This window comes from Lepidochelys kempii, chromosome 3 (assembly GCF_965140265.1).
Source record: "Lepidochelys kempii isolate rLepKem1 chromosome 3, rLepKem1.hap2, whole genome shotgun sequence".
Classification (NCBI taxonomy): Eukaryota; Metazoa; Chordata; order Testudines; family Cheloniidae; genus Lepidochelys; species Lepidochelys kempii.
In genome coordinates, this window is record NC_133258.1 from 115528430 (window position 1) to 115548826 (window position 20397).

At 43.3% G+C, this 20397-nt stretch overlaps 1 protein-coding gene across 10 annotated transcripts in view; it reads right to left on the bottom strand.

The window, feature by feature from the left end:
• Positions 1-20397, bottom strand: part of SYNE1 (spectrin repeat containing nuclear envelope protein 1) — a 501442-nt gene that overhangs the window by 377381 nt on the left and 103664 nt on the right. For 8 of the 10 annotated variants that reach the window (XM_073337684.1, XM_073337688.1, XM_073337687.1 and 5 more), the window contains 4 exons: positions 19288-19383; positions 13144-13227; positions 8572-8592; positions 8045-8137 (listed from right to left, as the gene is read on the bottom strand). In XM_073337684.1, the coding sequence (XP_073193785.1) occupies positions 8045-8137; positions 8572-8592; positions 13144-13227; positions 19288-19383 (294 nt within the window). The remainder of the gene's footprint in view (positions 1-8044; positions 8138-8571; positions 8593-13143; positions 13228-19287; positions 19384-20397) is intronic. The other 2 variants (XM_073337695.1, XM_073337685.1) reach the window with 1 other exon arrangement.

Below are 20397 nucleotides of genomic sequence, written 5' to 3' on the forward strand. Positions count from 1 at the left end.
TCAGGCTCTCTTAGAGAGTATCAGGGCTTGGCAACAGTTGCTACATGCCCATACACTGTAGCAGCACTTCTCTGAAGCATTTTTTCTCCAGAATGTCAGTTTTCATTTTCTCAAAAACTAAGTTTCTACTTTTAATGGTTATAAAGAAAACTTCAAAAAGCAAATCAAGTGCAAATGGTGCCAAGGTTGGTATAGAGACAGCTTGGAATAACAGCTCTGCCAGGGAAGAAGTGCCCCACTCATCTCAGTGAGACATTAACTCAGTTGCCCAGTAATGATAATTTAAATGTCAACATGGTTAATTATTGCATTCCTCATGTAAGAAACAAGAGGGAGAATCTGAGATCTGCACAATTTACTGTAGTTATATTGGCGCAACATGTGCTTTGCATTTGGGAGATACCACCACTTTATTTTTGCCCCTGGTCATGAAGGAGCCACGCCCTAGAGGCCTAGCAAAGCCCATGGGCCAACTGAAGCCATGACAAAGGGAAGCCAAAGTCAGGGAGCCCTGTGGAGCCAAGAAGCACGCACAATCATCCCTTTGTGAGCACTGTCTCGTTTAGTCAGCTCAGAGGGGCAGAGTCTGAAGAGTAACATCACCTTTTTTTCCCATTTTAACCCCTGGAGAGCATAAATCATAGAATCATAGAATATCAGGGTTGGAAGGGACCTCAGGAGGTCATCTAGTCCAACCCCCTGCTCAAAGCAGGACCAATCCCCAATTTTTGCCCCAGATTCCAAATGGCCCCCTCAAGGATTGAACTCACAACCCTGGGTTTAGCAGGCCAATGCTCAAATCACTGAGCTATCCCTCCCCCCAAAATGATTTCCATTCTACCGCCCACAATGTTGCAGGGTGTATTCGGCCTTTGCTGGAGGCCCTGTGGTCCTATCATACCCTGCCCCAAGAAGCAGCAAGCTGAAAGGAAAAGAGTAACAATGGTGGGTCCTTCAAGCTTGCCTAGAGTGGACTCTCTGGAGTAGTCATTTTGAAAGCTAGAGAGATGTGGCCCTCCAAGGGCTAGAGGGGCTAGCAACAGCCAATCAGGGCCATGCTGGCCTAGATAAAAGGAGCTGCCTGGCCTGAGCAGCTCAGTTCTTAGCTGAGACCAGAGGTGTGAAGAAGGGTGCTTCTCTCTGGCCGCAGAAACTTGAGGGATAAGAGAAGGTTACTCACTTTATGCAGTAACTGAGGTTCTTTAAGATGACTGTCCCTGTGGGTGCTCCATTTTAGGTGTCTTGGCACCCTGCGCTTGTAATCGGAGATTTGTAGTAACAGTGCCCCGGTTGGCCGCATGCGCACGGCAGCCGTCTCGCACTGCTCCGAACAGCCACTTACTGTGCGCAGCCAACTGTCCCTCAGTTCCTTCTATACCCCAGAGAGTCAGTGTGAAACAACGAAGTAGAGGGGAGGAGGAGGGAAGGTAGTGGAGCACCCACAGGAACAACCATCTTGAAGAACCTCAGTTACTGCACAAGGTGAGTAACCTTCTCTTCTTATTTGAGGAGTGTCCCTGTGGGTGCTCCATTTTAGGAGACTATGGAGCAGTACCCCTCGATGGAAGTAGGGGCTTCAGAGTATCTTTGTTGAGGGTGGATAGTACCGAGAGTCTGAACTGAGTGTCGGCAAAGGAATGTTATTCCAGGGCATATTGTCTGGTAAACGTGTGGGCCGAGGCCCAGGTAGCTACTCTGCAAATGTCTACGATGGGTAAGTTATTGTGAAACGCTACTGACTTGGACAGTGCTCTGGTGGAGTATGTACGAACCCTAGCTGGAGCCACGATGTAGCTCTGATGATAGCATAGGTGGATACAGCCAGAAATCCACTTAGATAGTCTTTGTTTAGAGATGGCCTCACACTTTGATCGCTCTGTGACTGATAGAAAGAGACGTGACAATTTTCTATATCTCTTTTTTCTTTCTAGGTAGAAGGCCAGAGGTCTACAGATGTCGAGAGTGTGAAAGGATGCCTCCCTGGCATCGGCATGGGGTTTTGGAAAAAACACAGGTAAGCAAATGGGTTGGTTTAAATGAAATGAAGAGGCTACTTTAGGTATAAATTTGGGGTGGTCTCTTAGGATCAGTTTGTCTTTATGGAATGTGGGTATACAGAGGGTGTGCCATTAGGGCCCCTAGCTCCCCTACTCTTCTTGCTGAAGCGATCGCGATAAGGAAGGAGACCTTCATCGATAGATGTAGCAATGAGCAAGTTGCAAGGGGGTCGAATGATTTACCCATAAGGGTGCGTAGCACGAGGTTAAGGTCCCACAAAGGAGTAGGGTCTTTCAGAGGTGGGTAGATGTTAGTCATGCTCTTTAGGAAACACTTAGTTGTTGGGTGAACAAAGATGGTGGTTCTATCTACCTTATCGTGTAGTGAGATGATTGCAGCTAGGTGAACCTTTATGGAACGGTTGGGGAGGACCCTATTTTTTAAGGCCTAGTATATAGTCCAGGACCCTGGGTACGGAACGGAATGAGGCAACATGGTTAGCCTCACACAAGGTGCAGAATCGTACCCACTTCTGAGTGTATGTTTTCTGTGTGCTCGGCCTGCGGCTATTCAAGAGAATGTCTTTAACTTCCTCGGATTAGCCATGGAGTAACCAGGCCTTGAGGTTGAGAACCGCTAGGTTGGGGTGATTGACTCAGCTGTTGTCCTGTGTCAAGAGGTGAGGAAGTAGTGGAAGGATTAGAGGTGGTTTCACCACCATCTGTCTCAGGTATGGGAATCACGTATGCCTGGGCCATGTGGGTGCAATAAGTATGACCCCGGCCTTATCCTGTCTGATTTTGTGTAGCACCCAGTTCAATAGAGGAATCAGGGGGAAGTCGAACATTAGTGGCGCCTCCCATTTTGTAAGGAAAGCATCGCCCAGGGAATGCTGACCGAGCCCCACTTGGGAGCAATACTGAGGGCATTTCGTATTGTAAGCCACTGAGAATAAGTCTATAGCAGGGAACCCCCACCGGTGGAATACGGTCAGGAGGGTCGGGTAGTCCATCTCCCACTCGTGGGTTTGTGAGAAGTGTCTGCTCAGTTGATCTGCCGTGGTGTTCTGAAGCCCTGGCAGGTAAGACGCAGAGATGTCTACTTTGTTGGAGATGCACCATTGCCATAGGCATAGTGCCTTGATGCAGAGAGGATATGATCAAGCTCACTGCTGTCAGTTTTTATAAAACATGCAGGCTGTGATGTCCATGAGGACTTTGATGGTATTGTTGAGGATGAGTGGAAGGAAGTGCTCGCATGCTTTTCTGATTGCTCTGAGTTCTAGAATGTTTATATGTAAGTTGGCTTCCACTGGGGACCAGCATCCCTGGATAGCATTGTTGCCCAGACGAGTGCCCCATCTGATGAGGGAGGCATTCATGGTGGAAGCTGTTCGTTGAAATGGGATCCCCACGCAGACCTTTTGCGGTTGCAACCACCACTTGAGGGAATCCTTCACCTTGTGGGGCATTGTAAGTCTTTTGTGGAGGGAATGCCTGTGTGGTATATAGCAGGTGCGAAGCCAGGCCTGTAGGCATCTCATGTGTAGTCTGGCATGTTTGACTACATAAGTCGGAGCAGTCATATGCTCCAAGAGTTGTAGGCAGGTCCTGGCAGACGTTTGAGGGCTGTCTGTGACCGTAGTTATCAGCATGGTTAGGTTGAGGAGTCGCTGCTGGGAGGCTGTCAAGGTAGGCCCCTATAAACTCTAGTTGTTGGACAGAGACCAAGTTGGACTTTTGGACGTTTATTTGAAACCCTAGTTTGGTGAAGAGGGTTACTGTGGTTTGTGTAGCTTGTACTGCTTGCCTGTTGTGTTGATGCTCTTATGAGGCAGTCATCCAAGTATGGAAAGATCATTGCTCCTCGTCTACAGAGATGAGCTGCGGCAAGGGCCAGGACTTTGGAGAATACCCTGGGGGCTGTCGATAATCCAAAGGGTAGCACTTTGTATTGGTAATGTTAATGGCCTAATGTGAAGCACAGGGATCTTCTGTGCACTGGATGAATGGTGACATGAAAGTAGGCATCTTGTAAGTCGAGGGATGAGAGCCAGTCTCCTTCTCTAATGCCAGAATTATGGTTGCCAGGGTTACCATTCTAAAATGTTGCATTCTCACAAACTTGGTGAGTTTGCATAAGTCCAGAATGGGTCTCCGTCCACTGTTCTTTTTCTGCGTTAGAAAATAATGGGAATAAAACTCTCTTCCTCTATGTTGAGGTGGTACTAGTTCCACAGCTCCTAGTTGCAGGAGGTGGTGTATTTCCTGCTGTAACAGGGGCTTGTGAGAGGGGTCCCTGAAGAGGGACGGAGAAGGTGGGTGGGTAGGGGGAGTAGAAGTAAATGGGATAAAGTAACCCTTCTGGATGATTTCCAGGACCTATTTGTCTGTAGTGATGTTCCAGACTAGGTAGTGTAGTAGCAGGCGGTCTCCAAATGGACTGGAGGTCATCTGATATTCCAGGATGGGAGAACACAGAGGTCTCGAGCCCTCAACTGATATTTCAAAACGATTGATGTGATGTTGAAGGTTGAGATGTGGTGGGTTGATCTTGGTTCTGCCTGCACTTCAATTGTTTTTGTTTTCGATGTTGATCATAATGTCTCTGGGGTTGGGTGTACGGAGTAGGGAGGAATCTTTTAATGTAGAATCTCCCTGTTTCTTCTTCTTTGGGGGGACGTAAATGCCTGCAGTCTTCAAGGCGGTTCTCAAGTCCTTTAAGGTATGTAGAGATGCATCTGTGCTTTCCACAAACACTTTTTGTCCCTCAAAGGGCAGGTCCTCAACTGTGGCTTGTACTACCCTAGGAAATCCAGAGAGGTGGTAACATGATGCTCAACACAGGACCATGGACGTGGCGATAGAATGAGCTGCCATGTCAGTGGACTCAAGGGAAGCCTATAGGACTGTTTTGGCAATTAAGGCGCCCTCCGCAATGTTAGCTTTGTATTGTTGTTTTGATTCCTCTGACATTTGTTCAATAAAAAATGTCATTTTATTAAACAAGTTGTAAGTGTATTTCGCCAACACAGCAGAGTAGTTTGCTATGCGAAATTGCAGCGAGGCCAAGGAATAGGCTTTGCATCCAAAGAGGTCAAGCCTTTTCCAGTCTTTGTCATAAGGGGTGATTTTTGACTGGTGCTGTTTTCCCCTTTGGTTTACTGCCTCTACGACCAGTGAATTTGGAGCCAGGTGAGTAAATAAGAACTCAGCCCCTTTCGCTGGTACATAATATTTTCTGTCCGAGAGTTTACAGGAGGGTGGGACAGTGGCAGGTGTCTGCCATATTATCTTTGCAGGATCCATTATAGCAGCGTTGATGGGCAGAGCTACCTTTGCTGATGGGGATGCCTGCAGGATGTCAGTAAGTTTGTGCTGGGTCTCTGGCAGCTCTGCTAGAGAGATATCCAGGGATTCTGCAACTCTTTTGAATAAGTCCTGGAAGGACTTGAAGTCATCTCCTGTGGTGGGAGGCAGTGGCATAATTGTTTCGTCCAGAGACGAGGATGAAATATGGATGGGTGGCAGTATGTTGCCTTTAGGAGCCTCTTCCAGCTCCTTTCCCTCTTCCTCCTGGGCCTCCGATGGTGGTGGGTTTGTGGGTGAAGGGGATCAGGTGTCCCTTGACGCTGGTGGGTTGGGGGGGTTAAATTATGGGCTCTGTAGTTTGCTCATAGGTCCCAGTATGGCCAGTTGGGTGGCATAACAATGGGCGACAGCATCCACGGTTGTGCCTGCCAGCTTTGCCCTTGCATAGATGGTTGTTGGTGAGAGGGTCCCGGTTTCGGGGAGGAATGACAAGGGGTACAAAGATCTGATTCATCCTCTTCATCCTCATCACTAGATAGTGGAGGTGCAGATCTACTAGGAGTGCCTATTCAGATCGATCCTGGTCTGACTGTGGTACCGTTGGTGCCGAACAAGGGAGTCCCCAGCGTGGAGGTGACTAGGAGGTCCGTGTGTCTGCTGAATTGGCATGGTACTGGGAAGCTCGGTGCCGGGAATGGGAGTACACTCTGATTTGCTGTTGATGTCAGAAATGTTGGAACCGCAGACTTGCTATGCTGTGTGGGTACCAAGGGGGGGCGTCATTGCAGGATTCGATGCCAAGGATTTCCTTGGCTCTGTCGGTGCCGAGGTAGATGTTTTATTCTTATGGGGTGCACCTGAGAGAGAGATTACCCGTTCCGGGTCTTTAGCTCCTCGGGACGTCTCCCTACTGGGCATTCCCGATGCCTCACGGTCCGTTGGTTTCAGTGCTGTCAGTACTGGGGCAGATTTTCCACCTGGAGATCACTTTCTTTTGGGCGAATCTCTCTGTGGGGATGTATGGGTGCACTTTTTTGCGTCCTTTTTGGAAGCAGGCTCCTTGGTAACAGCCTTAGAGGTAGAACCCCTGTCAGAGGCTGCCGATGGTAATCATTGGCCCGGAGGCATTCTGGTCTCAGGGTCGGAGACTGGTCTGAGGGATTTTTCCACCATTAACAGTTTAAGTTGGAGATCTCTTGCCTTTCATGTCCTAGCAGTTAACTTTTTACAATGCGGACATTTCTGGGCAATACGAGTCTCTCCAAGGCAGCGGACGCACTGAGGGTGGCCATCCGACACAGGAATGGAGAGTCTGCACGTTAGGCAGTGTTTGAAACCAGGAGAGCTGGGCACGCCTGAGGGAAGGAGATGAGTCCTGCACTTGGCTGTTGTTATTCAAAGTGGGGCCTGCTGGAGGCAGGGTGAGTGAAAGAAAGAAACTATAAAGAAAAAGAAAAGAAAGGGTAGCTATCTACAATTTGAAAGTGGCGCTGCTGGCGGTCCGACTCACGCCAAAGGCAGTAGAGAAGGAACTGAGGGATGGTTGGCTGCGCAAGCTAAGTGGCCACTCAGAGTGGTGCGAGATGGCTGCCACGCGTGTGTGGCCAACCAGGGCACTTCTACTACAAAGCTACAATTGCAAGCGCAGGGCACCAAGACACCTAAAGTGGAGCACCCACAGGGACACTCTTTGAAGAAGAACCAGAGTTTGTTTCTGGCTGCATTTGCTTTATCTGGGTTTGCAGGGAGAGGGAGGGTCTAAGAACCTAACCCTGAGATAAGCTAACATGGATCAGGTAGGGAGAAGCCCAAGGAAGAAGCAGCAATGAACTGAAATCAAGCCGTACGTGGCTGCTGTATACAGGATTACTGGATTGCAACTCGGAATAGTGGGCGGGCCCAGGCTCCCCCTCTGGCCACAGTAGCATCAACCACAAGAAGGGGACAGGGCTTATTTGAGAGCCTGAACAAAGAGCTGAATTTAAAGAGACTAGAGCCAGGGACTTAATAGGACTGTTCATTTAGTAGCTCTTTAGTATTGTGGTAGGGATTCATTTGGACTTTGTGACTCAGTCAAAGGGCCAAGCCACAGAAGATCCCAAAAAGTCAGCCAGCAACCTGCAGGGAGTACCAGGAGCAGGAAAAGACATGCAGTACCACATCCAGCTACAAGGAAGTGTTCAGAAGGTGAGTGCCTCATTACACACAGGATCAAATTCTGCCCTTGAAAGTATCTGCAGCTCCTGATGAAATCAGTAGGTGTCACACATGTATATGTGAGGCCACACTTCAGCCGCTAAATAGTAAACTGTGTTTACATATTGAATCTGCTGGACTTGAAAACTTGGTGCATTCACTAGCAGGTTCTCTGTTAGTATAAATAAGGCTTACAGTGATTGATGGTGCTTGTTTACAACTAGTCCTTTTTTATTTACTTGATTTCATATATATATATATAGTTTGCTTTCTTCAGGAAAAGTAGGAGTATATGCCAATAATAACTTGGCATAATTTTAAAGGTACATTCCTAAGCCCCAATCCTGCAAAAACTTACACACATGTTTAACTTTATACATAGTGAATAGTCCCATCCTCATACAGACATTGGGCCAGATCCTCAGGTGGTGTAAACTGGCAGAGCTTTGTTGAAGTCACTGGAGCTACACCAATTTATGTCAGGTGAGGATCTGGCCCATTACTTCAAAAATAATAGTCAAATATAGAAAATATAATACCTGGAAATATAAAATTATGGTCCACATCAAGCCAAGTACAATAGAAGGCCTACCATCAGCAATATCAGTTGAATTGATGTTGACTAGTTTAATCTGTTTAGAAAAGAAAATACACATTATCACATACAGGAGATAGTGACAATTATTACAAGGATTCTGAATGGGTTTGTTGTATAGTAAATTTATGCAAAAATAGTTAGTTTTTTTATTCAAAAATTCAGTGCAGTGATGAGAACGTCAGTTAATATATTGCACAGCTACAGTTATACCTTAAAATGGAGCAAGATAACAAACAGAAGTATAACAATATATGAATATATTTTTCAGTTTGTGATTAAACATGATTTATCATAAAACCACAGGAATTACATGTAAAAACTAATCTAAAGTACCATATTGGCCAATACAGGATTGTTCCATTAATATATTCAACTTCAAATGGAAAAAATATACCACTTAATTTATACTTTTTGTACTTATGCAAGTTTGTTATAGGGTTAAAAATTCCAGAAAATCTTTGTACCAACCGGTGATCCTCTGTACATGGACTAGCATGAAAAGCAAAGGGGAAACAGTGATATATAAAATCAGCTTAATGTGATAAATTAATTCATTTTCCTGGTAATTAAATTCTGGAATGTAAAGAAAGCACTGCTATAACAAGACTAATCAGCAATGCAATGCATAGAATCCACAGTGTTCCATTCTTGTACTCACTAGTTGTTATCTCAAATTACTCATTTAGCTATGAACAAGCTGTTCTTGCCATATTTTGTATGAAGATGATCAGGGAAAGAGAGAAGAAGGGAACAGGAAATAAATGGGGAGCAAGAAAAGAATAAACAGACGTTGAAAAGAAAAGATGAGATACGTGTCAAGTAGAGATCCTTTCATACAAACGTTGTAAAGGACTTACATCCTTAGTGAAGTTGGCATTATTATATATCTTTTAAACATAGGTCAATAGATGCACAGAGAAGAATGAATGACTTTCCAAAGTCATGCAATAAATCAATCACAAAGTCAAGAACAGAATCTAGGAACAGAATCAGACTCAGGCCTGGTCTACACTTCCACAGTAAATTGACCCAAGTTATGCTACTTCAGTTATGTGAATACCGTAACTGAAGTCAACCTAGCTTTGGTCAATATACTACAGTGTCTACACCGCACTGTGTCGATGGGTGATGCTCTCCCACAGACTTCCTTTACTCTTCTTGGGCAGGTGAAGTACACAGATTGATGGGAGAGTGTACACAAATCGATGAGAGAGACCTGCTAAATCGACACTCGTTGCATCAATTGCAGCAGTGCCTATCTACCAGTAAGTGTAGACATGGCCTCGGGGTCCTACACTAACCACTAGACATATGCTCATCAAAAATAATGCCAAAAGACAAAACTCAGTAAAGAAGAGGTTGAATATACAATAGACTGTAGAATCAAAGAAAATGTAGCAGCAAAACAGAAATTCATGAAACAGAATAAGAAAGAATATCCACAGAATTAGCATTAAAAAGCAAAGAAAAATACACGGCGGGTCTGATTCTTCTGACGTCAGTGACGGTGATGTAAATCATGAATAACTTTTCTGAAGTCAATGTTACATTTTTGTAAAACTAGTAAATTTCAACTTTTTTCTTTTTTCACATTGGATTTTTTGATATATTAGATTTCTATTAAAATTTTTCAGAAACAAACACAGACAATTGGAAGAACTGTATAGCTTAGGATAAAGCACCACCTCCTAATACATCATCCTGCTGAGAAATTCAGGAGAGCTTCCTTTTATTTAAAGAACCAAATCTCTATGCTCCAGGGTTTAAATTCTCAGAGAGTATTTCCTGGAGCTCCCTACGCCCCACCCTCCACCATGTTATGAAAACTCCAGGGGGGTTAAAAATATTTACCGGACCTCCACTCTGGACAGCTCTGGCTGAATTTCAGATCTGACATGCAATCCCAAAATATATTAATGAATTAATTAATTAATTTTAATGTCAATGTTCTGTATCCCCGGGCAAAAAAGCTCCTCCTTTTTTCCTGTAAAAAACATTAGTACCACCAGTCACCACGAATAATTTTTAAAACACTCCTTGGATGCTCCCAGTCACTGTGTTACTCTGACCAAGGACTCCCAAGGTTCTAGCGTTATGCAGGTGTATCTGTGAGAGGAAGATGGGGATGAGGGTGGGAGTGGGAGTGGGCGAAAGAACCTTCAAAAGTTGGTTGGGACTAAAAGGGCAGGAGACTAATTTCATGTGACCTTTAACCATATGGAGAAAGGTGTCGTCCTTTGACCCAGCAACAGAGAAGCCACAGAAGCTGCTATAACAGGGGTGGGCAAACTAAGGCCCGCCAGCCGTTTTAAGCTGGCTGTTGAGCTCCCGTTGGGGAACAAGGTCAGGGCCGCTCCACACAGCTCCCGGAAGCAGACGCATGGCCCCATTCCAGCGCTCCAGCCAGGGAGCAAGATCAGGGGCTGCTCCACACAGCTTCCGGAAGCCACGACATGGCCCCCCCTCCAGCTCATACACGCTCCAATGGCACTGCTCCAATGGCCCCCTCTGGCACTCCAATGGGAGCTGCAAGGGTGGTGCCTGCGGACAGGGCAGCGTGCAGAGCTCCCTGGCCATGCCTCCACATCAGAGCCGGAAAAGGGACATGCCGCTGCTTCTGGGAGCCGCTTGAGGTAAGCACCGCCTGGAGCCTTGAGCCTCTCCCCATGCCCCAACCCGCTGCCGCAGCCCTGATCCCCCTCCAAACCCCTCGATCCCAGCCACAGCACCCTCCTGAACCCCAAACCCTTCATCCCCAGCCCCACCCCAGAGCCTGCACCCCCAACCAGAGCCTGCACCCCTTCCTGCACCCAAACCCCAATTTTGTGAGCATTCATGGCCCGCCATAAAATTTCTATTCCCAGATGTGGCCCTCGGGCCAAAAAGTTTGCTCACCCTTGAGCTATAACATTTAAAGGAAAGGATCACGGTTTGTTTGGCAAAACTTTCATGTAAGGTTGTACAGCTAACTCCCTCTGCTCTTAAAATCCCACAGGGACCCTGGAAAGAGCCCTAGAGGAGAATTCCCCACAGGATATTTTGGCAATCCACTCCACAAAAAACTGGTATAAGTCTCCTGGGGAAACTAGGATTCTGCATTTCTTCTACTGGTTAACAAGGAAAAGTTACTGTATATAGCCTAGTTCAAAAATATATATATTTGGGGGCTCATCCCCCAAAGCTGCCTCAAGTCTCAACAAATCTTCATTTCCTCTGGAGAGCAATGCTTTCCTTACAGATCCCACAGATAAAAAGATTGACAGGGCTCTCAAAAAAGCTTTTGATTAGGCGACTGCTCATATGAACATATCCTTCCAAGTACTGTATTTTCTTTGGTTTGTACCCTATTAAAGTTGATTGAGGAATTAGAAAGGAAACCTTCCAGGCCCAGGGCAAAACCCAGTTTTATCCAAAAAGATATTAGGTTAGTGACAATTAGTTTTCATATTTTTGCACAATGCAGTACAAGACTCACTCAATTCTACCTTCAAATATATGAAAATGGCAACCTCTGCTGTAGCTCAAAGGGCACTTTGGGTGAATCCCTACTCCCAAGCTTTATCAAAGGGATATAAAATATCAGGTTCATTTTTAAACATGCCCCTGTAGTATTTGTAGAATCACTGGATAAATTAATAAAACATATCTGACAAAAGCTTCGCTACCCCAACCGAAATCAAAGACAACATTCAATAACAAGATCATAAGATGGATCCGAGGGCTCCTTCAATAGATGGTCCAGCATTCCTTCTATACAGAAGAAGCATTTTTGGATGAAATAGTGAAAATCACGTGAGATTGCTTTAGGTTATGTAATGTGGCCTCTACTAAAGATTACGCAGGCCTCTCTGAGAGAAGAAAAATAGGTATGTCTTTCTTTTTGCACCCCAGGTTCTCTTTTTCCCTGGTCCTAGTCAACTTTTTGGCAGCACCAGTCTCAGCAGGCAAGGCAGCCCTCACTACATTTGAACACAAAGTTCTCAGGGTGAACAGCTTCTGTAGCTCAGTTTGTATTACCAATCTTCACTAGGTGGGCTGAAGCAAAATTTTGTTTTGAGAATACTTTTGTCTTTTCTTGTACTCTACCTTTCCCACCCAAGACTGAGCCAAAAAAAACCAACCTGAGGTGGATTTATTTTTACAGGGAGCTGCTATGACTGTCTCTTGTGTGGCAGAAAAGTAATTAGGTCAGAGATATCATAGTGTGAGACGAGATGGAAGCAAAATGTGCCAAAAATCACTGATGGCAACTGATGGCTACTGTTTCATAGGTTTAATCTCTCTTATCACTATGCTATCAGACGCAATCTAGTGTTGCAGAAATTTTAAAAGAAGCCAAATGTAAAAAGGAACTAAAGACATCTAAGCTAATAAAAAAGATACACGTAAGTCAATAGAGTAGATATAGCAGGAGCAGGAGAGCCAGGAATACATGCAGAAGCAGGATTACTTTATTTGGCATTCTTACCAAAAACATTCTGAATTTTATTTATTGTGTTTTGTTTCATTTCTGGTACTAAAATGGCAACAGTGTGGTTTCTCCAGAATCAGGCAGGATCTTGGCCTGAATGCCAGTCAAGGAAATAATGACCAGAATGTTTTCAAGTTCTCACATCTATTTTTTTTTGGAATTTATCTTTGCAAATATCATTTAATTAAGTTTGGGGATGTGTTCTTATAATTACAGATGAGCTGCTTACCTCAAATGTATAAACAGGTAGGGCAGCTTTTTATCTGTATTTATAATGGGATCAAAGAAAATTAACTGAAGAGCACATAATAACTGAGGAGTCCATTAATAGTTGACCAATGTCCGAAAAAGAAAAGTTGCACCATAAATATCATACCTGGGAAGTCGATATTCGGATTTCACTGTGTCATACCTTTATAGCATACCTATGTACAGCACATAGATACTTGGGATTCTGCGTAGCCCAGACTCTTCAAAATTACAGCAATTAGGTGAAAATAGAATATAGACTTCAGGAAAGAACAACTGGGGAAACAAAATGGTGCTGACAGAATGTTAATTAAACTTACCCGCCTTCCTTCTAGAAACTTAAGGGCAGAGCCAATATTAGCCACCCAATGGATCCTCTTCAGATGACGTCCCTGCTCGCAAGGCTTAAAGAAAGAATAGTGCAAATTACAATCAGATTTATGCCAACATTCTTACAAAGTGAAGGCCAGGTCATTATAAAAGCACATGAATATGTGCAGTGACCTGATTGATATGTGAAAATATTGCTGAGTGCACTCAAATTAGCATTTTTGTATATGCAAATAGATATACAGGAAACATAATAAATACAAATATTGAAGGCAAATTTTACAGCTTTGATTAAATTTTAGATCTACGTATTATAATCCAAAAGTATCATCAAGTTCTATTTAGTTAACAACCTCACAACACAAGCTAGTCAAAAACGATATTCACTAATTTCTCTATTCTTTACTATGTTTTTTTCTGAACATATAAATCTAGAAGGTTCACTGAAGTTTTAAATGACAAATCAAAATTCCTATAATACTAATAGCAGTTTTTCTTCCAATATCACTTATCTATTTAAGCAGGTTTTGGGTTTTGGACACATAAGTAAGGGAAGTGAACATGCCATCTCCAATGTATGGTTTACAAAGGGAATGATAATGGTGGTTATTACTTCAAAAATTCAATGTGAAGTAGATCTTTTCACTTTTTCCAGGGGAACTCTAGACAAGCCATTTACAACACACATTTTGCTTCTCTATAAAAGAAAAAGGACACTAAACTATCTAAACTGCTACATGCCACAAGGGACCACAACAGTGGTTCCCTTAACCCACCCAGCAATATTGTTAATCTATCCACTATACTCTTAGCCCAGCAGAAGAATCTGTCCTATCTCGGGGCCTATCCTTCTGCCTCTCCACCCCCACAAACAGGTCTGTGGTGACCTAGAATCCTATTTTTGATGTCTCCGACTCAAGGAATATTTCCAACACACCTCTGAACAACATACTAACCCACAGAGACCTTCCTACCAAGACTACAAAAAGAAGGATTCTGGGTGGACTCCTCCTGAAGGTCGAAACAACAGACTGAACTTCTACATAGAGTGCTTCCACCGACGTGCACGGGCTGAAATTGTGGAAAAGCAGCATCACTTGCCCCATAACCTCAGCCGTGCAGAACACAATGCCATCCACAGCCTCAGAAACAACTCTGACATCATAATCAAAAAGGCTGACAAAGGAGGTGCTGTCGTCATCATGAATAGGTCGGAATATGAACAAGAGGCTGCTAGGAAGCTCTCCAACACCAATTTCTACAAGCCATACCCTCTGATCCCACTGAGGGTTACTAAAAGAAACTACACCATTTGCTCAAGAAACTCCCTGAAAAAGCACAAGAACAAATCCGCACAGACACACCCCTGGAATCCGAACCGGGGGTATTCTATCAGCTACTCAAGATCCATAAACCTGGAAATCCTGGACGCCCCATCATCGCAGGCATTGGCACCCTAACAGCAGGATTGTCTGGCTATGTCGACTCCATCCTCAGGCCCTACGCTACCAGCACTCCCAGCTATCTTCGAGACACCACTGACTTCCTGAGGAAACTACAGTCCTTGCTTACAGACAGTCCCCCAACCTGAAGCAAATACTCACCAGCAACCACACACCACACAACAGAACCACTAACCCAGGAACCTATCCTTGCAACAAAGCCTGTTGCCAACTGTGTCCACATATCTATTCAGGGGACACCATCATAGGGCCTAATCGCATCAGCCACACTATCAGAGGCTCGTTCACCTGCACATCTACCAATGTGATATATGCCATCATGTGCCAGCAATGCCCCTCTGCCATGTACATTGGCCAAACTGGACAGTCTCTATGTAAAAGAATAAATGGACACAAATCAGACATCAAGAATTATAACATTCAAAAACCAGTCGGAGAACACTTCAATCTCTTTGGTCACTTGATTACAGACCTAAAGTGGCAATTCTTCAACAAAAAAATCTTCAGAAACAGACTCCAAGGAGAGACTGCTGAATTGGAATTAATTTGCAAACTGGATACAATTAACTTAGCCTTGAATAAACACTGGGAGTGGATGGGTCATTACACAAAGTAAAACTATTTCCCCATGTTTATTCCCCCCATCCCCCGCTGTTCCTCAGACGTTCTTGTCAATTGCTGGAAATGGCCCACCTTGCTTATCACTACAAAAGGATTCCCCTCCTTCCCCTCCCGCCCCACTCTCCTGCTGGTAATAGCTCACCTTACCTGATCACTTTCATTACAGTATGTATGGCAACACCCATTGTTTCATGTTCTCTGTGTATATAAATCTCCCCACTGTATTTTCCACTGAATGCATCCGATGAAGTGAGCTGTAGCTCACGAAAGCTTATGCTCAAATAAATTTGTTAGTCTCTAAGGTGCCACAAGTACTCCTTTTCTATAAAATATGGTTCACGGTCTTTCTGAGGCCAACAAACTATCATGAGTCCTTTCTGAACAGGGGATTTTCTCCAAAGGGGAGACATACAATTATCTGAATGTAATCAAGACACAAACACCCCTTATATCCTAAACTTTTAAAATTTGAAAGTGATAATTAAAATTTACATCTAATCATCCTGTGATACATTATTCCATCAAGAAAGATAGAGAATGGTTGTATCATTCTCAAGAAATCTCTTCAGTAAATTGGAAATCAAAGTGTAATCTAGACAAGTTTTAAGATCATGTATATTTCATATCTGTAAAATGGATCTCTGAGAATCAGACCCATAGGTTTCCCCTATCTTGAACAATTCATTCTGACAGAATGTACCGAATAGGCAATCCACATTTTGGTATCACTGGATCATTAACTACTTCCATTTTCATTCCTATTCAGAAAATCAAACTTTAAGAACGGTCTGCTATGGATTCTGAAATTCCCCCTGTAATTTCAGTGCATTCTAATATTCTTCACTTCCTGTCTTAAACCATAGTATACTGTTGCTGTGCACTGTAAAACATCAGCTATGTTCCACCCCAGCAGTGGCTTCATTTCCATAGACGGTAATCCTAACTAATACTTATATATAAATTATAAAACACTCTGGGATGATACTGTATGAAAAGTCCTTTTCAACCTGTAAAATTATCTATTATTATTCTTTTGCCTATCCTTTCGGTAAACCTGATACCGTGCCTTTTTAAACTCCAGTAATTTTTCTGGGTCTGCATTGCCTCTTTTCTTTCAATAGTGTTGTCATAAATATAAAGGGAAGGGTAAACCCCTTTAAAATCCCTCCTGGCCAGAGGAAAAATCCTCTCACTTGTAAAGGGTTAAGAAGCTAAAGGTAACCTTGCTGGCACCTGACCAAAATGACCAATGAGGAGACAAGATACTTTCAAAAGCTGGGAGGAGGGAGAGAAACAAAGGGTCTGTGTCTGTCTATATGCTGCTTTTGCCAGGGATAGAACAGGAATGGAGTCTTAGAACTTTTAGTAAGTAATCTAGCTAGGTACGTGTTAGATTATGATTTCTTTAAATAGCTGAGAAAAGAACTGTGCTGAATAGAATAACTATTTCTGTCTGTGTATCTTTTTTGTAACTTAAGGTTTTGCCTAGAGGGATTCTCTATGTTTTGAATCTAATTACCCTGTAAGGTATCTACCATCTTGATTTTACAGAGGTGATTCCTTTATTTCTATTTACTTTTACTTCTATTAAAAGTCTTCTTGTAAGAAAACTGAATGCTTTTTCATTGTTCTCAGATCCAAGGGTTTGGGTCTGTGGTCACCTATGCAAATTGGTGAGGATTTTTACCAAACCTTTCCCAGGAAGTTGGGTGCAAGGGTTGGGAGGATTTTGGGGGGAAAGACGTGTCCAAACTACGTTTCCCAGTAAACCCAGTTAGAGTTTGGTGGTGGCAGTGGATATTCCAAGGACAAAGGATAAAATTAATTTGTACCTTGGGGAAGTTTTAACCTAAGCTGGTAAAAGTAAGCTTAGGAGGTTTTCATGCAGGTCCCCACATCTATACCCTAGAGTTCAGAGTGGGGGAGGAACCTTGACAAGTGTGTTTATGTTGGCTTTGATATAATGAATTTCAGTGTCACTATTAACAAAGGTAAAGTTCCTTTCTTCGATCTTGAATAACATTTTACCACAAGGGAGAGACTTCTCTTCTCTGAAAGCATAGAATAGAATCAAAAAACTAGTGCAGTTCAACACTGCAGAAACCCTTTAGAACACATATCTCAAATTAAGCAATCTTCATTCAAGTGAATTATCCTTAAGCATGCTTACTGTCAGACTGGCACATAGTTTAGACCCACAATCAGAATGACTTTAAAGCTGTTATAATCTAGTGTAGGTTTCTATCTGGAATCAAAATGCCTCCCTATATTTTATGGAGGCAGATGATAGCTAGATACGAATAAAGAATAACAGCTGAAGTGTGGCATTTAGATACTGCCTTGAGTAGGGGGCAGACTGAAACTCCTAAGCCCTAGGGTGAGTTCAGGGAAGGATTCTATCTCTATCCATTAGGAGCTTGCAATCTGATCACTGGGCTGGTTTGGAAGGGGCTGGAACTCCTAATGGATAACCCTACTCACCTCTGCTGACCTGCATAGGGCCAAGTTGGCCCCAGAATTAAAGACTGATTCTCATTTACACCAAAGCCTCTTTATACAACTCTAGAAGTGTAAAGGGACCTTCAAATGGTGTAAATTTGGGCCCTTTTCGCTAGAAGAACAGGAGAAAGGGGCCTTAGTATAAATGAGAATCAGACCCTAGATCAGGGGTTCTTATAACAAATTTTTTGGTGGCCTCAGAGTGCGGCCACCAACTCTTGCTGGTGGCTGCTCTGAAAAATTTTCCTAAAATGCTTAATTAACTTTAGGAAAATAAAATAAATATGCACATATACATGTCCAAATCATTGTAATTTATTTAAGGATGGTTTTGTTTGCAGACTCAGTAATAAAAATAATGCAGAGTTGTCTCAATACTTTACTGGGCCTAAACAGAATAGAAATACAAATAAGGTGCTTTGCATGTTCTTGACTTTTGTTGTTGTTGTTTCTTTTGCTTTTTTGGTTGCTTTTTTTTCTTAAGACTTGCTAACTAGTAAGTCTGCTGGCTAACTGGGAGGCACTGAAAAGTGATATTAACAAACATAGAAATATCCCTTTTCACAGCAGACATACTCAGGCCCAGCAAGCCAGGAGACAAATTAAGCCCTGGATGGGGAGGTGGGTAGAGAGGCAACAGAGTCCAGGGGCAATGGGAGGATGGATGGCAGGCTGGGGAGATAGTGGGAGCCAGTGACGATGTGTGTGTGGGGGCGGGGGTGCCTGGGCCCAGCACCTGAAGCCAGAGTCTACTGCCATGTGCTTAGAGCCCGCCGACCCTCAGCTGGGGGGATGGAGTCCACTGACCCAGTGCTGAAGCCAGAAGCCCAAGTCTTACTGCCACCAGGAAAAAGGGGAACTCACACCTGCTACCTGCTTCTCTGGTGTTTGTGGCTCCAGAGGGGGTAGGGCCAACCCCTGCTGGCGGCCCCGGAAGAGGAGCTACTGCTTTTCCTGTCCCGACCCCGCCAATCACCGCCCAGGAGCCTGTGGCCACAAGAAAAGACCCTGGTGGCCAATGGTCACATTTGAGAAACGCTGCCCTAGATAATATCAACTATCCACCACTCTCATAAAGAAATTAATAAACCAAACAAGTAAGATAGACACTATTTCTGTGAGATGTACAGAAAGTTTTGTGTGTTCTTATTTTCCCGCTACTGGTTCTAATGATTTGTGATTATTGTCAACTTCAGATCCTGATGATGCTGGTGCACAAATACAACAAAAATGCCATTTTAATGTTAAGCTCCAGTGAAACGTGCACACTGATAGATAAGATGCATGTAAATAATCAACATTTGCTGAATGTAAAAAGACAAAATAAAAAGCAACAGATATGGTGTGCATATATTTAGCGTATCACAAACAGGGAGTAAAACAAAGAATATCAGTCTATAATAAAGTATTCCGTATACCTTAACCTTGGCAGACCACTTACTTAATAAGCCTGTTTTATGCTGTAACACAAGGGTACCTATTGTCTTTCATGTATTACTTAGAAGTTCAGAAAGCCATCTTATCCCAGTTCAAAGGGAAACAAATCCTTACCAGTTTCTGACCAGAAAGAACCTCCAAAAGGGCAAGTAGCTTAACCCCATCTTTGATATCTTCAAACAGATCATTGACCACCAAGGGGGGATTGCGCTGAAAGGTGAAAAGAAATCAGATATCATAACTAACAACACGGCTACTCTGTTAAAATAGAAAGGGACAGAAAATTAATCTGGTCTTTGTCAGCAATGGTTTAATGGGCCAGTTATCATTTGGCATTGCTGGCTCTGGAATGTAACACTAGATGCATTAATATCATAATGTAAGGACCTGAAATAAATCTACTGCCCTGCACAGTGAAGGCATGAAATGTTGAACATATAGGGCCAGATCCTCAGCTGATGCAAATCAGCATAGCTCCATTGACTAGCTCATAGCATCCAGGTAAAAATGACAAGAGGGATGGAGAGTGAAAGGTAGCTATATGCTGCATTAGTGAGATATGCAGCTGCCACGTTAGTCCCACCTACTAGCAGCATTAAGGTCGAAGAGAGGAATAGTTACATGTTCAATTTTCATGCTCAGGATCACACTTCAGCTTAAGTCTGTTCATGCACAATAATTTGCCATCCCACAATTTGTCCTGTTTTTGATCCTGTGTTCTTGAGAGGAAGGGAGTGTGCACACAAGACTCTTTAGATGCTCCACATGAAGGACTATGCGTACTTCTTAATCTTATTAATAATACCCATGCATAGCTTCCACATCCACTTGCACTGAACACAAAGACTTGCAGGATTCAAGGTTATTATACAGATGTGCAATGTAAAAAATAATATGGTGGCACCTTGAATATTCTTAAACTTTAAGCCCACATCACTGACCCTTTACCTTAAGTCCCAGCATTGAGTGAATGTTTACAATTTCAATAATCACTACTGATTTCCAAACCTAAAAACATCTGTCATCTACATTTAGATTCACCATCATTTTTGCTGAAGAAACCGTAAAATCTACCATTCTTATTAAGAATGCTAAACTTGGGAGGTATCTACAATGTTGACATGCCCATTAAGAAACTATTAATTAAGGTCAAACACACAATTCCTACATACAGTATTACAGCCATATTTTGATTTATCTCATATTCCACCTAGTATTCAATAT